This window comes from Empidonax traillii, unplaced genomic scaffold, assembly GCF_003031625.1.
Source record: "Empidonax traillii isolate 1590-97213 ecotype Southwest subspecies unplaced genomic scaffold, ASM303162v1 scaffold311:size671644, whole genome shotgun sequence".
In the NCBI taxonomy this organism is placed as follows: domain Eukaryota; kingdom Metazoa; phylum Chordata; class Aves; order Passeriformes; family Tyrannidae; genus Empidonax; species Empidonax traillii.
In genome coordinates this window covers 132,805-147,159 of record NW_020955504.1, presented here as the reverse complement: position 1 = coordinate 147,159, position 14,355 = coordinate 132,805, and the positions used below count along the sequence as shown (strand labels likewise).

Genomic DNA, 14,355 nt, shown 5'->3' with positions numbered 1-14,355 from the left:
GCAGCTCCCACTGCCGCCCCTCTACATCTCGCTTTGAGTAAGGAGGCACTGCTTTTGTGGGAAGCAATATCCCTAACCATGCCTGATTTGGTGTGACAGGAAAGCACCTCTCATGTGTCAGGGTCTGTAGAGCAGTTTAAATTTCAGGGTGTTAAACTGGTGTAGTTGTAGCTGTAATAAACAGGATAACCAGAACAGTAGCTGCCTCTGGGCTGCTTCCAGTGGAGGCAGCGAATACAGGGAGCATGGTTAATACCTACCATATGATCTAACTGGACCTGGAACATGTATTAAAAAAAAAGGTAACAGGAAAATTACTTGGATCACTTTTTCCTAGTACATTTCCCCCAATCTCATAGCAGCAATAGTTTAAGAAAGCCTGGTATAGACAAGGTATTTGAGATCAATCAAGTGGAGAGATCCTATTCTATAAGAGAAAAATATCATCCTTCTATTTTTATAGCAGAACATAGTGAAGGGGAAGGGGCATTTAAACAGCACGCACTGACCAAGACAGCTGTTTGACCTCTTTATATCTTTTAATACAATCTTCATTAAAATTCTTAAGTTAAAATAACTGTGTAATGACAATCACAAAAGTATAAGGAGAATATATATCCCAGTTCAAGGAAAGATTTGTCCAAGCAATGCATGAGAAAAATTAAGTGATGAAGGTCACTTAAATGCCATTGTCCCCTAGACCAACTGCCTGGTCTCATAAGTAGCAGCACCTGTCAAATGCACAGCACTTGACTGCTCACTGCTGTTAGTAGCACTAAAAGAAATACAGATGTAAACTGCCAGAGCGACAGTGACATAGGGAGATGATGCAAAGAAACAGCAATGACAACTTCATCAGGCTGCTACTTCCTAGCTGGCAGCAGGGATGAACTCCTTCCTCCTGGCACTGGGCTCACATGACCACCATGATGTCTTCCAGCGGCTTTCTGGTCAGCGCAGGCACAGTAGCATCTTTCTTGGGATAGCCAACAGGGAGCAACAAGAGTAGCTTCTCATTTGCTGGGCGCTGGAGCAGCACCCGGAGCTGGGGGCCACAGTTGAGGGGTGTGGAGGTGACAGTGTACAGACCTGCATTCTGCAGCAAGACAGACAGCAACAGAGTGAGACAGAGGTCTGTGCTCTGTATTTGTAGCAGTTGTTCCCACCAGACCTTTATTCTCCTATTGACTTGCCCAGAAATGCTGCTCTGTTAGCTCATGCTGCAGTCTTTAGAACATCTGATTTACTAACAGCCTTAATGGTACCATAAAAGATGCCTGCTTTGCTTATGGAAAAGTACAGCATTTCTCCAACACAGCAAAGGCACTCTCTGCCTGCCTCATCTGTGTACCGTACAGCCAGGGCTGGCCTGGCCCGCAATACTCCACAGAGAGTGGGACCCGTGGTCACAGGGAAGTTCATCCCATGGAGTTGGAGGTTGGACTAGGTGACCTTTAAACCTCCCTTCCAACCCAAACTATTCTGATTCTATGATCTGGCTCACACAGAGAAATGTTTCAGTTCTTGCCTCCACAGAGCTGACAGGAAGATGCCTTACAGCTTTGTGAACATCTGCTCCCCACAGGGAAAGGAGGAACAGGCACTGTGTCAGAAGTTGTCACAGGAGTCTGGTTTTGTCTCTCACAGTGGCCATATTGTTCCAGTTTATATCAGAACCCCAAAGTAGGTCTATGTATCAGTCCTCCTCTCATACAAAATCTCACAAAAGACCAAAAAAATCTGACAAACAATAAAGAGCTGACATCATCCAAGGTATGAGCACATAGCTGAGTCGCTTCCTGAGAACTGCATATGTGGATTTCAGTCTCTCTGTAAATGTAATACCAGAATTTTGAGAGTCTTTGAGATATAAAAGTCAGCCAGAGAGAGGTGCTCAGGCAACGCACCTCTCGTGTTTAGTAATCTCTATGATCTTCTCAAGAGGAGAAGAGCTAATATTGGTGGTGCTCAGTGGTGCCTGAGGAGCAGCCAATGCACGAAAGGAAATGTCATTCAAAACAGAATGGAGGAGAAACGGCAGTGCCTGGTAGGAAATTGGCCTAATATAAGAGGTGGCACCTTGTTGTTATCCTGCTGACAGGCCAAGTTAACTATCAGAATAGCTTTGCTATTTAAACACTTGTGTGAGTACATCAGATATAAGAAGAAGAAATGAGCACTGAGAAACCACTGAGCAAATCTAACTGGCTGGTGTCAAACACTTGCTGAGCTTTAGAAATCAGTTCACTTCTAGAAATGTCTTGGAAAGACTGATTGAAATAGTACAGCCTGTTCTGCGGAGTATGTTGGTTTTTTAAATTTTTTTCCAGTATTGTGTAGTAAAAGTGATTTGGTGTCAGGATGTTTTTTAGGGATTACTGAGAAAAAGAGACCAGTGTGGCACCACACAGCCATGCTTGGGTAGTCTGCAGGGCTTGTCAGCCCTGTTAGCATAAGGCAGACACCACAGGAGCTGAAGTCTTTGCCTAGAAAGAGTGACAACTCTGGAAGCTACATTGCATTTTTCTTCTTGTTAACCAGTGCTGATGATAGGAATTACCTTCTCAGATGTAGACCTATGTGGAATTACTTTAAAACTCAGAACTAAGATACATTGCCAGGAATTGGAGTATTCCAGAGGACCGATAATGATAAAATTTAAATTGTGTTCCACTCTCATTTGGGCAGAATAGTCTTGGTATGTAGTCCAAGCTAATAAATTGACTCCTAGTGATGTTGATTCTGTCAACATACCTGCAGTGCAGCAAGCAGCATACCACAAGCAATAGAAACACTGATTTCATTGTAGTAATGCGTCTTTTTCTTGCCATTTGGAAGCCGCCCATATACTTGCTTGAAAATGAGGATCAGATATGGAGCAGTGTCCAAGTACTCTTTGATCCAGTTTGTTCTGCAAAATAATGTTTAAGACATTTATTTTGCAACCTTTTCACTTTCTTGTAAGCCACATTTACCGTCTGCAGAGGGGCACTAAAGGTACATGACAATTATAGCAGTAGACTAAAGCTTAGAACATCTACTGCAAAGGATTAAGTATTATCAGCTTAAATAGAAACATTTTTGAAAAAAAAAAAGCTTAAGTAGAGTTCTCAATTTTAACAGATTTGGCTGAGGAGTTGATGTGCTCACTCTGAAGAGTAGAATTGCATACAAATAAGCTACCTCTTGTCTATGAATTTGCCTCATGGGCATTTGCCTGTGAGATTATTTAATTCCTGGAATTTTGGAGATCTGCTTGTTACCAGCAGTGCCAAATTTTTTGTGATTGCAGAGGAAACTGCTGGCAAAAAAGTTAAACACTTCTTTGTCTAAGATCTAAACCTAAATGTATCCTCACGGAAAAAAAAAAAAAAAGTTATTTTGTTTCTGGATATTTCAGCCCTGTTAGAATTAATTTGGCTCCCAACTTTTTAAATGACAATTTAAATATATTAATTATGATGTAGGATTTGGATAAGAAAATGTGCACTTTCTACTGTTCACACCCAAAATATAAAATATACTGGAGTTTAGTTGTTTGCATAGGACATAAATTTGCATAGCACCTAAGCACATGAAAAATAACATTATGAAATAGGTAGGGCAAATAAACTCTACAAAACTTTGAGCATATGTTTCATTTGACAAGTCAAGATTCAATAAACATCTCCTCATTGCAAGAAGTTAAGCAACTCAGTCAGACTTTGGAGGGCATTTGGGACAATTAAATATTGCATATAAATATTAATTCAGCACTTGGGTAGGGAGAGCCTTGGGGCTACCTCAGTCAGTAGCAAAGCTTGGGGCTACCTCAGTCAGTAGCAAAGCTTCCAATGACTTTGGGAGCTTCACTGTTTGGCAAACAACAGGAAAAATCTAGGACAAGAGTTTCAGCAACAGAGGTTACATAGGAAAAAATAACGATGGAGCCAAATGCTTGGAAAACTTTCAAGATGGAGAGCCTATAACACCTTTTACTGGAAGCAATTTTATGAACCAGCCACCAAGGCACAATTCTATGCATATTTATAAGTTTTTCTTTCCAAGCATGAATCTTAGAAATATATTAAAAGTGAGAGGGAAGATGAAATTGGAAATTTTATAAGTCTTTCCTAGACTAAAACACATCTTCTTTCAAACTCCTTAGCTAATTGAGTTTTCATACCTCAGTCTTTTCAGGTCATTAACCCATCTGTCGCCCATCCTTTTTTTGTAGTTGATTTCCTCTTCTTCTTCTACAATTTCACGGATTTTACGTTTTAAATACGGATCTTGCACTACCACAAAGGTCCAGGGCTCAGTGTGTGCTCCACTAGGTGAGGTACCTTCATATAAAAACAGGGAAAGATGAAAACCCAGGAAGGAGGGTGGGCAGTGAGAGGTTTCAGCTATTCCATGCGAGCTTTCAGGCTGACTAACAGAGTGATGGGAAAGCAAGAGAATGAGACAGGAGGAAAAGGACTGAGGCAAGTTCTGGCAGACAATCCTGTTCATTTCTTTCTTAAAGAATGATAAGTCCCCTTCAAGGACAGAGGTTAGTCCTTTCATACAACCATCTTACAGGAAGAGAAAGTTAAGGATTTGTAAAAATTCCTTTTGGTTCTTATGATGAAACAGTAACATGGTGCAACATAAGCCCACAGAAATGTTACTGCAAAGCGTTATACCGAAAACAATGCACTGTCTGAATACGCAGCCAGCTCTGAGACCTGATTTTAGCTAAAAGTCAAAACTAATGGCTTTCAGGGAAACAAGACTAAGTGATCACCACAGGAACCTGTCACTAACTGACGAAGATAAGGAGCTGCACAACAAAGACATCTACCATATAGCATACAGTTTTGAGTTTTTTGTCCCAAAGGAATCTGGCGTATGTAGGTGTGCACATATAAAGTCTGCACTTGCTCACCCACCAGTACCATAGGGGAACATTTTAACTGCCTAGAGATTAAAAAACAGAAGCTGAAGGATACGCACAGGCTCACAGATATACAGGTTAAGAAGACTGCTTAGATGTCTCTGATCTCTTATACACATTTAAAAATATTTGAAGATCTTAAACACATAGTTGCTTACCTAAGGACTGATTTTAGTTTGAGAAACACTGAATAAGCAGCTTGAACTATCTTTATATATTAAAATGTTTATATATTGTGAACCTTGCCTCTCCTCAGGTTTGGGTAAAAACTGATGATATTTATTCTTCACTTTGTTTTCTTTTTCTCTACACAGCCCAAAGCTTTCAGGATTACTAAGTACTTCATCTGTACGCCAGGCTTGTTCGATTTGCTGCTTTTGCCAAAACATGCTCAGTGTTTTAATGACTCCTAGTTAATTAGAGGAAGACAGAGACTCGTTACAGTGCAGTAACAAAGCTGCTTACTGTTTTTAAAGGGAAAACAATGCATCTTAAATGTTGACGATCTTTATATTATTAATCCTGCTAAAGGCCACTGAGCTGTTGTCTAAGGTAGCTTAGAATATTTTCTATAGCAGGAGCAGCTGGCTTATAGAATAAGAGAAATAATGAGGGTCAAAACCACTCCTAGATGAAGTCAGTGTTACTAAAGGAGAGGTGAGATTAGGCCAGGACATGACAGTAATGATTTGAAATGCATAAATTCTCAACAACAACAAAATAATCAATTTCTGACATTCAATCAAATAACCTTGATCAGGGTCCTCAGCATAACATTCCAGTCATATGCAATGAGAGTCTGGACTGATGTCAGAAGGACTGGAAAAGGCTTTTTTTTTTCTAGAGATACATTCTTTTTCTACAATAAACCCCAACCATTTATGTCAACTCAAATATTTTGCTTGCCTAAGAAAATTCAATCAATTTGTTTGTGGGGGGAACCCAAACACCAAAACCCACACATGATAATTATAATGCATGGCATTTTAAAGCATGTGAAGTACACATGGTTTGACATTTTAAAGAGAAAACACTTTAATATTTCTGTTTGAAAGATGTCTCACTAAACCATGCACAAATTTGATTTTAAATAACATCTTTTAAAGGTTGAAAATGAAGTGTTTTGTTTCATGCTGTTGAAATGCTCTTCTTATCCTCTGGGTGAACTGCAAATACAAAGGAATTGAGAACACTCCAAACAATTCCCCAACATATTGTTTGTTGTTCAAGCTGAGTAATTTCTGATCAATCAATGGGTGCTAATTCATTCTGGCTAAACAGGTGAATCTGGTAAAACCATAAGCAAAATGCCAATTCCCTTGGCTTTTCCACACCACCTTTTCACAGTTACACAGTTGAACGACAATGGTGATCCCTTTTTTTTTTTTTTTCCCCCAGACCTTGAACCACTCAGTACCATACCTGCTGTTCTGATGACATTATCAATAACCTCCCTGGGAACCGGCTCATCACTAAGAAACCTGACAGATCGCCTCTTATTTAGAAGCTCGTAAAATGCTTGTGACCTCTTAATCATTTCAGCCTCAGAGTAGCGCTCTGCAGTGAAGGGGACATGGGCAACATTTTCTTCAAGTCCTTGCCACTCTTCATCAACATCTGTAAGAAAACACAAGTGGTTAGGGATTTTTTCTTCCTGGAGAATGCTGTTGATATCCTTGGAATTCACCACTGGAATGCACTTTGTCCTGCATTGGCATACACTTAACTTCTACGCCACTGGTAAGGCAAAGTCTGAGATTCCAGTTGACACTACTCATTGATCCCTAGCTCCAGCTACTGAATAAACACCTTGTTTAAATACCAAGAGGCACGAGGGTCCTGGCTGGCTGTAGCAAATGTGATCCACAAAAAACTCGTTGCCTTCTCCACTTCAACCTGCAAGCCTACCTGCAAAAATGGGTTACAAGCTGAAACAGCAGTGAAAAACTGGCCTGGCCTTCAGCCCACTTTTCTTAGCAAGTAAATGTGAACATGTGTGTTCCTTCTTGAGCAGTCTAATAAGAAAAGAATCCCAGTTAAATTACTGAAGTTAAGGAGAGAGTTTAACTACCAATATGTGTAAAATCTCCTCTGAAGAGCTGAATGTCAACTTCTTCAATATTCACATTTCATAGCTGAAGCACTGCAAGTCTTAGCTCTGCAGAAATGTGACTTTGTGGTTAAGTTCTTTGGTTTCCCAACACTTCCAGCATAAGGCAAAATGGATGACAGGCATCTATACTTAGGATAACAATATATCAAATATAGCATATTGTGTTTCTTATCTTTAATTTAAGAACTCTAAATGGTTTGCCATTTCACTGAAATCTGTCTCTCTGGGTTTGTTTAGATCACAAAATGAATCTTCTCTTGTCTCTGAGATGTCTTTCTCCCCTTTATTCCTAGAATCAGCAGAGAGAGCATTTTTTGCGGCTATGATGTGGAAGTTAAAGCCGTTTAAATGCTGCCTTTTGACTAGTCAATAGTATTGAGCAATTTGCTACAGAGAGCTGAGTCAGGAAAAATATTCCAGTTCTTCTTCAGTCACCAATAGGCTATTATTCCAGAATCATAGCAATCTCCAGTGTGAATTCAAACAGTAATTATTTCTGTGTTTTAGTAGTATGAAATTGCCTTAGAGACTAGGCTGAATTTTTGTTCATTTTATAAACAGCAGTGAAAATTCACAAGTGTATCTCAGCATTTGCAAGAGGGTGAAATAAATCCAGTTTCATACATTGAATCTAAACAGAATTATTCTGGTCCCCAAACAGCACACATTTAATTTTGCATACACAGAGAATTCACTTTGTTTAGCATTTCATGCCTCTGTTAAGCACTCTTGGTCACAATCTGCAAGGACCTGGCTCCAGGTTAATGGGAAGCAGTGACCTGCTGTAAAAATTTTTTTTGTGACCTACACTCAAACTGAAAAGTAAAAAGGTGCCTTTTCCTAATGTTTCCTTTGTGGTTTACACTTGGTAAAGTAGTGATGAATGTGTGCTTGTTTTGTGGTATGGGGTTTTTTTCTCATGAAAGAAGAAGAGAAGAAGTACAATTGCTGTTTGGTCAAGATGGCTCAACTTAATAGTAAGGTGAAAATGGAAATGTACTTTCAAAGATTTGAATATGGAAAAAAGGTGAGACAACTTGTGAGAATGAAAAACCTTCATACATTCTAACTGGGAATATTGGCAGAGGGAGAAGAAGAACCCAGAAGTGAGGGAACTGACACACAAAACCAAAACTTTCCTGGCAACTTTTTTTTTTTTTGAAAAGAAATTCATCTATTATTTATTCTCCTCTACCACGGGTCTACCATTCATTCTTAGCAGTTAACATTATCCATATGCTAAGCTAAAATCATTATCAGCACCATCTGTTTAGTGCATTCTCTCTATATCTTTAGTTGCCGTGTTTAGACGTTCTCCTGTTTGTATGGTCACATTATACAATACTACACGTGTCTTGTTTACATCTCTGTGTATTCCATCATTTGATGGACAACAGACATCCTGCTAGTAAGTCTATTACCTTGTTACCCTCATTCTCAAGATTGCCATTGATTCCATTGTACATTTACAGTAGTCATCAGGCTTCCTGCCTTTTAAGAAAATCTGAAGTGGTTTTGGCTCAGGCATCCCATGAATCTCATTTTAATGAAATCTCATTTTAGAAGCACTATTTCTCTAATTCTATCAGGAATTTCTCTCCAGATACCTTTTAGGATGTGATCTTCTCAGCAGTTCATATGGGAGGTTATAATCAGCCTATAAATTGTGTAATAAATTTTGCCCCATTTTGTAGCAAAAAATCTTACCATGAGTTCTTAATAATGTGAACTCACACTGAGAACAATTACTTGTCATTTCACTTCTGTTGGTCACTTATTTTACCTACACTGACACTTCCCTGTATTGTTGGCTTCCAGTTGTATGTCGCTAGGAAATGTCACACGTGCCCTTCTTGGTTTTATGCAAAGACCACTAGATAATATTAACAAATGATCCTGAGACTGATCCTTCAGAAAACTCAGACTAAATAGGATGCAATCTGTCAAACAAGCCCTTTCAGTTTCTTCTCTAAGGAATTGCTTCCTAAGCATAAAATTCCTTTGCAAATCTCTTTTCTGGTGTAAAGACGATGCATAGGAAAACAATTAAATAAATTTAAAGAAACCTTTCAGATTTTTGGACATTAAATTCTGGGTAACTGACCCTGTGGTTTTTCGCTTGATTAATGGCAGATTGCTACAAAATCTGCCACTACAGGAATCCCAGTAGTGAATCCAATCTTGAACTGTGTGGCTAAAAGAGAATTAAAAGAGATGGATTGCCTTACTAGTGGGTTATAAATAGTGACTACCGGGCTGATCCTGGAAACCCCAAGAGTTGGTTATGCAAAAAGAAACAAAAGAAGTAGCAAGTGGGAGAGGCAGACCCTGGAAGAAAGAAGCCAGAATCAAAATATTGTGAAAATTACGTCAAACTGGAATATAGTTCCAAAAGGTTTTTTAAGATCTTCAGAGAAATGGAGTGGCTCTTTCATAAAGAGAAGACTTGCTGGTATACCTAGTAAATGGAAAGCTAAGAGGTGATCTGATTTCTATCTATAAACCACAGGAGGATATATACCAGTGCTGGAAGAGTATCCTTTAAACTATGAAGAAGATGGAACAGGAAAAATGGGTATACGGTAGTATTAAATAAGTTTGAGTGGACAGGCAGGTAGAAGAGGATTTTTAACTTATAGCATGGAGTTCTGGACCAGCATTCCAGCAAGGTTAAAGAAACAGGGTCATGAAAGGCCAGTTTTCATGTTCATTCTGCTGATGACAAAGGCTGGATGTGTCTGCAGCAGCAGGGAGATAAACACAGTAATGCATCATGTCCGACTGAGTCCTGTGTTCCTAAATGACACAAAACATGAACTGTTACTGAAATGGAAGATTAAATTGCTACTGACTCATTCATGTCATTAGTATTATTAAGATGTGGGAAGTCTTTGAAACTGGGGAGAAGAGAAATGCTTTGAAGTGGAAGAGGTCTATTATGAGAAGTATGACAAGCAATGAACAGTGCATTTTCAGAAGAAATAGAATATTTGGAACTTCCTGCATTGTTTTGTGTTCTTTAAGTAGAGTGTATTGCCAATGTCCCCACAATTAAATATATAATAATAAAATATCTTTGTTATTTATCTGTGCAACTCATACCCAAAATAACAAGGATACAAATAGAATTCAACCTCATCTTCCACACCACTGTAAGCTGGGTCTCTGTTTATTTTATCCGTCAGTTGTATGGATCTGAACATGTGATCAAGAAAGTGATTGATACGCATTAAGACTGGAGATGGTTTTGCAATAGTCCAGATTTCATTGTGTAAATCTAAATCAGTGGGACATGAGGTACCACCACTTTGGGACAAGATGCCAACTACTATTGGAAAGCCCTTGTGACTCATCATTCAAGGCAAGGCTGAAGAAACATCTTTTTCATCTGTATCTAACTGGTAACCACACATGGCCTCGGGCAAGACACAGACAGACGTATACACATACAAACCATTCTTGCAAATCCACAGCACAACAGTCTCTCATTTTGGATCTTACAGATGAAGGGAAAAGTTACAGGACAGATAGGCAGGCAAACAAAGCTGCAGTGCTGCCAGTTAAAGCATTAAACAAATGGACTGAGTGCTTTCCACCTAATGAAGGAACTGGTTTTCTGTCTGCTCCAAGAAACACTCATCTCTTCAGCTACTGAAAGCAGAACACATGCAAGCTCCAGAGCATTTGGTCCTCACTCCTCTACACTTCATAGCCAATAAGTGACCCTACTGAGTCTACCCAAGCAGTTCAGCTAATTACACTAAATGCTTTGCTACTCAAAGGTATGTCCCTCTCAGGGGAAATATCCCTGACGGTGCCACTTCAGTGAAGGTTCACAATGTCTACAAGTAAGGTCAGTGCTTTTCTTGCAGAGTGCTTCACACGCTTGGCAAATAGACCTTGTTTTGGTCCTGGACACAGATCAAATGACTTGGTCTTAAGTGTCCCTTCTTGTTGAAGGTCTGTTGAAAATTCAGTTTGTTCACCTGGGACAGCCCTAGATTCTAGCATTAGACAAGGCCTTAGGAATGTTTCGTCTCACCTACCTTGAGTTCTCTTCAGAGGAACTTTAAATACAAGCCAGCTTGAGACATTTAAGTAGAAAATCTTATAAAGTAAGATATGTTAATAAAGTAGCAGAATTTACACAGCACACAAAATATTCTTTACTATTATAAAATCTCTGTTTACATCCATGTTTCCATTTCAGCATCTAGTGCAGTCAGTGAAAATTTTAACACTGACAGCAAGGGGAATACATTTTGATCTCTACTTACAGACTTAGTAAAAGATCCTTACCAGCTCTTCTACTTCTCATTGCTACCCTTCTCACTTAAGCTGGACTTTCCCTGCTGAAGAAAAACTTTCCAGAGCATGATGAAATTGTTTTAATTTTTCTAGGTATAAAAGACATGGTTTGAATCACACACCATTAAGAGAAAGATAATTATTTATTATTAAAAGAAAAATAGCAAGAAAACCTATTTTAATATTGGATGACATGGTAAACTGAGAAAAGTTTTATCTAAAAACAAATAAATCTTTTAGCAACAGCACCAATATGTCTACCTGTCAAATTTTTTGCAAGGAATTTTAAACTAGTACAATTTTGAATTTAACACTTGAATAAAATGGTAAGCAACTAGCACATAAACGAATGACTTTGTATATGGAGCTGTGGCACTGAAGCTCCTTGTTAAGAACTAATAGGTTTGTTTATTTAGAGGATCTAAGTTTTTAAACTCACAGAAACAAGTATAGTCCAAGATGATAATTCATAGATTATCATTTAAACTGCCCTCATGAATTTTAATTTGCAGCAATTTAACTGAACTAGCATGATAAAGGAATTATGAGTTAATTTTATGCAGAATCTATTTTGCATTGAAAAAAAAGGAGGATAAAACCCATAAAGTAATTTTTAAAGAAATTTTATGCATTTGGGAATTAGTCAACATGGTTTAAAATGTTCCACGTATCAACTATTTCTGGAAACTGATACAAAACACTAATTCAAAGTACACTGAACACTGAGAAAAGAAAATAAATAATGGCTCTTACAAGTAAGTATATGTACAGAAGAACAATATAAGTTTCAAGATTTCTAGAAGCAGAGTCAGAGAATGTGTCATTATTAGATGAAAAAAAAAGAAAATCCCCCAAAAAACTTTGAAGCCAGCTTGAAGAAAAGAAAGAAAGTTAAAAAAGAGGGCTGTATTAACTACAACTTAAAAAACTTCATAGGAATAGAACTCTTGTATTTTTATTTCACAAGGAAATAAAGGGAATTTTTAGAGGATAGTCAGGAAGTAAGAAGAAGGAACGGTACATGCAGTGTTTAGACTTTTGTCCAAGCTGTGCATCAGAAAGAGCTACTGAAAATAAGAGGCACTCTGTACGGGTTCAAATAGTCAGCTGAGTGAAGAGATTAGCACCATTACCACATTCTGTTCTTAAATATTTGGTCAACATAGCTCCCCAATGGTTCTAGTTCCAGCTAAAGCTTTCAGGGACATTCTCAGAAGCCACAAATGGAGGACTTAAAACAATTTATAACTTTTTAGGGGTGCTGAGACCAAATATGTAGCACTGGGTGATAAATTGGAATGAGAGTCTACAAAATCAACATACAGATAGAAAGACCTGGGAAGAGGTTGGGAGGACTTCAGCAGGATTTTCTTTCTTTCCTTGCATTGCCCATAGAGTCCCTCATAGGTCTGAGATCTGTTGTTCAGAGCAACAGATAGGGTCTTTGAAAATGTGTTTTCTTTTTACCCTCTGACCTGGATCTGGAGGATATAGAGGTTTACACCAACAGTGACATGACATGAGGACTGCCTCCTTCCTGGGAGCTGACAAGCTGACAAGGTAGCATTATACCTTGCTGTCACTGTGGAGAAGTCCAGAGGATTACACCTCCTTTATTCATTTCAGCAGATAAAATTCAAACAGCAAAGTGTTCAGATGGATAAGATTTTTCTTACCTTCTTCCTCTAAGGGATGGTCAGTACCATCTTTTAAATCTTCATCCACCCATGGGCGAGATGTAAGCTTGCTTTTAGTGTCACGTTTTTCTTTCTCTCCATTAGTTTTCTTTAGTATTACCCCAATCAAAACACATATAATGGCTATAAAGACTGGGGTGAGGGAAGAAAAGAGTGCCATGACTATGGAAATATGGAGCCTTTCTTCCAAGTTCAGTAGTTTCTCACAAAAAGGAGGGGGTGAAGAGGAAAGAGCAGAATGGCAGTAAGCAAAAAGGGGTGGACCCAAGATTCAGTCCTTGACCATTTCCTGCTTCTACTTTTCAGTCACCTCCCCCACAATCTTATCTGCAGTGTGCTCCTGCTGTTAATAAACAGCTCATGCTGTTAAACAAACTCCAGACCTAAGTTTATATATTTTCTGGGGAAAAACCGTTTATAAAAAGCTTGCAGAGGCACTGACCATATACATATAAATGATGTCCAGTGCAAAATAAATTAAAAAAAAATACCTTTCAAAACCCCAGACTAAGGCAAAAGACTTCTTCCTTCTTATTTTTATTGCTATGGTCATCCCAGTAATCTTTCTTGTAACAGTAGTTATGAGAAGAGCCAAGGGGGAATATGACTTTTAAAAGCTGATGGCATCTCTTCCATTTTTAATTCATAAAATTAGTGGTATTACATGTGTCCCAAGAAATCAGAATATTACCAATTGAATACCAGCTTGCAGCACCACCTTTGGCTATGTAAACAGGTCATTAGAACAGTGGCAGCATTACCTCTGTGTAAAGTATGAATGAGATGATTCACAGAACTTTGTATTCATGCTGGATATTCTGAGGGAACTGAAAAGAAAAATATAGGGAATCAAAGTAAAAAATATTTGAGGGCCACAGTGAATTTTAAAGCTATGATTCAGATTCTTATCAAAGATTAAAAATCAATATGATCTTGGTTTAATACAATAATGGTCAATGTCTAAATGCTTAACCCATTTTTTACTTCAGCCAGCTGCTTGGGAATTGAGTCAATAGAGCAGCATGAAATTGGTGTCTTTATCTGGGACTGTTGGGATATACTGGATAATGAAATGTCAGATGTCAGTAGGTGCTGAGGAGTGTGCTGGAGAGCAGAGTAAAGGGTTACTGACTGCATGCAGTCACCAGTGCCCATCAGCCCTTTTTAGCATCAGCTAAGCACCAGCCCTGCCAAGCCTTATCCCATGTTATAGGGCGTCAGTTCTGAAATCCTAGCAAGTTAATCCCCTACCAATCCATGGCAAATTAGTCTACATTTTGAATAAGCCTACCTAAGATAAGAGGGAGCACTCTCGGCTG

At 38.6% G+C, this 14,355-nt stretch overlaps 1 protein-coding gene across 1 annotated transcript; it reads right to left on the bottom strand.

The window, feature by feature from the left end:
* Positions 1-511: 511 nt before the first annotated feature.
* On the bottom strand, positions 512-13,318 carry IYD (iodotyrosine deiodinase). Its single transcript, XM_027891179.1, has 5 exons — positions 13,016-13,318; positions 6,341-6,535; positions 4,166-4,325; positions 2,755-2,911; positions 512-1,096 (listed from the first exon to the last, which is right to left on the bottom strand). The coding sequence occupies exons 1-5, from the start codon at positions 13,194-13,196 to the stop codon at positions 914-916; spliced, it is 876 nt and encodes a 291-aa protein (XP_027746980.1). The 5' UTR covers positions 13,197-13,318; the 3' UTR covers positions 512-913.
* Positions 13,319-14,355: the final 1,037 nt, after the last annotated feature.

Excerpts from the sequence above, each read along its gene's own strand:
- IYD (XM_027891179.1), bottom strand. The coding sequence starts at position 13,196 with ATGGCACTCTTTTCTTCCCTCACCCCAGTCTTTATAGCCATTATATGT. Across the intron at positions 6,536-13,015 it reads CCATCCCTTAGAGGAAGAAG|ATGTTGATGAAGAGTGGCAA; the intron begins GTAAGAAAAATC and ends GTTTTCTTACAG. Across the intron at positions 1,097-2,754 it reads TGCTGCTTGCTGCACTGCAG|AATGCAGGTCTGTACACTGT; the intron begins GTATGTTGACAG and ends GTCTTGCTGCAG.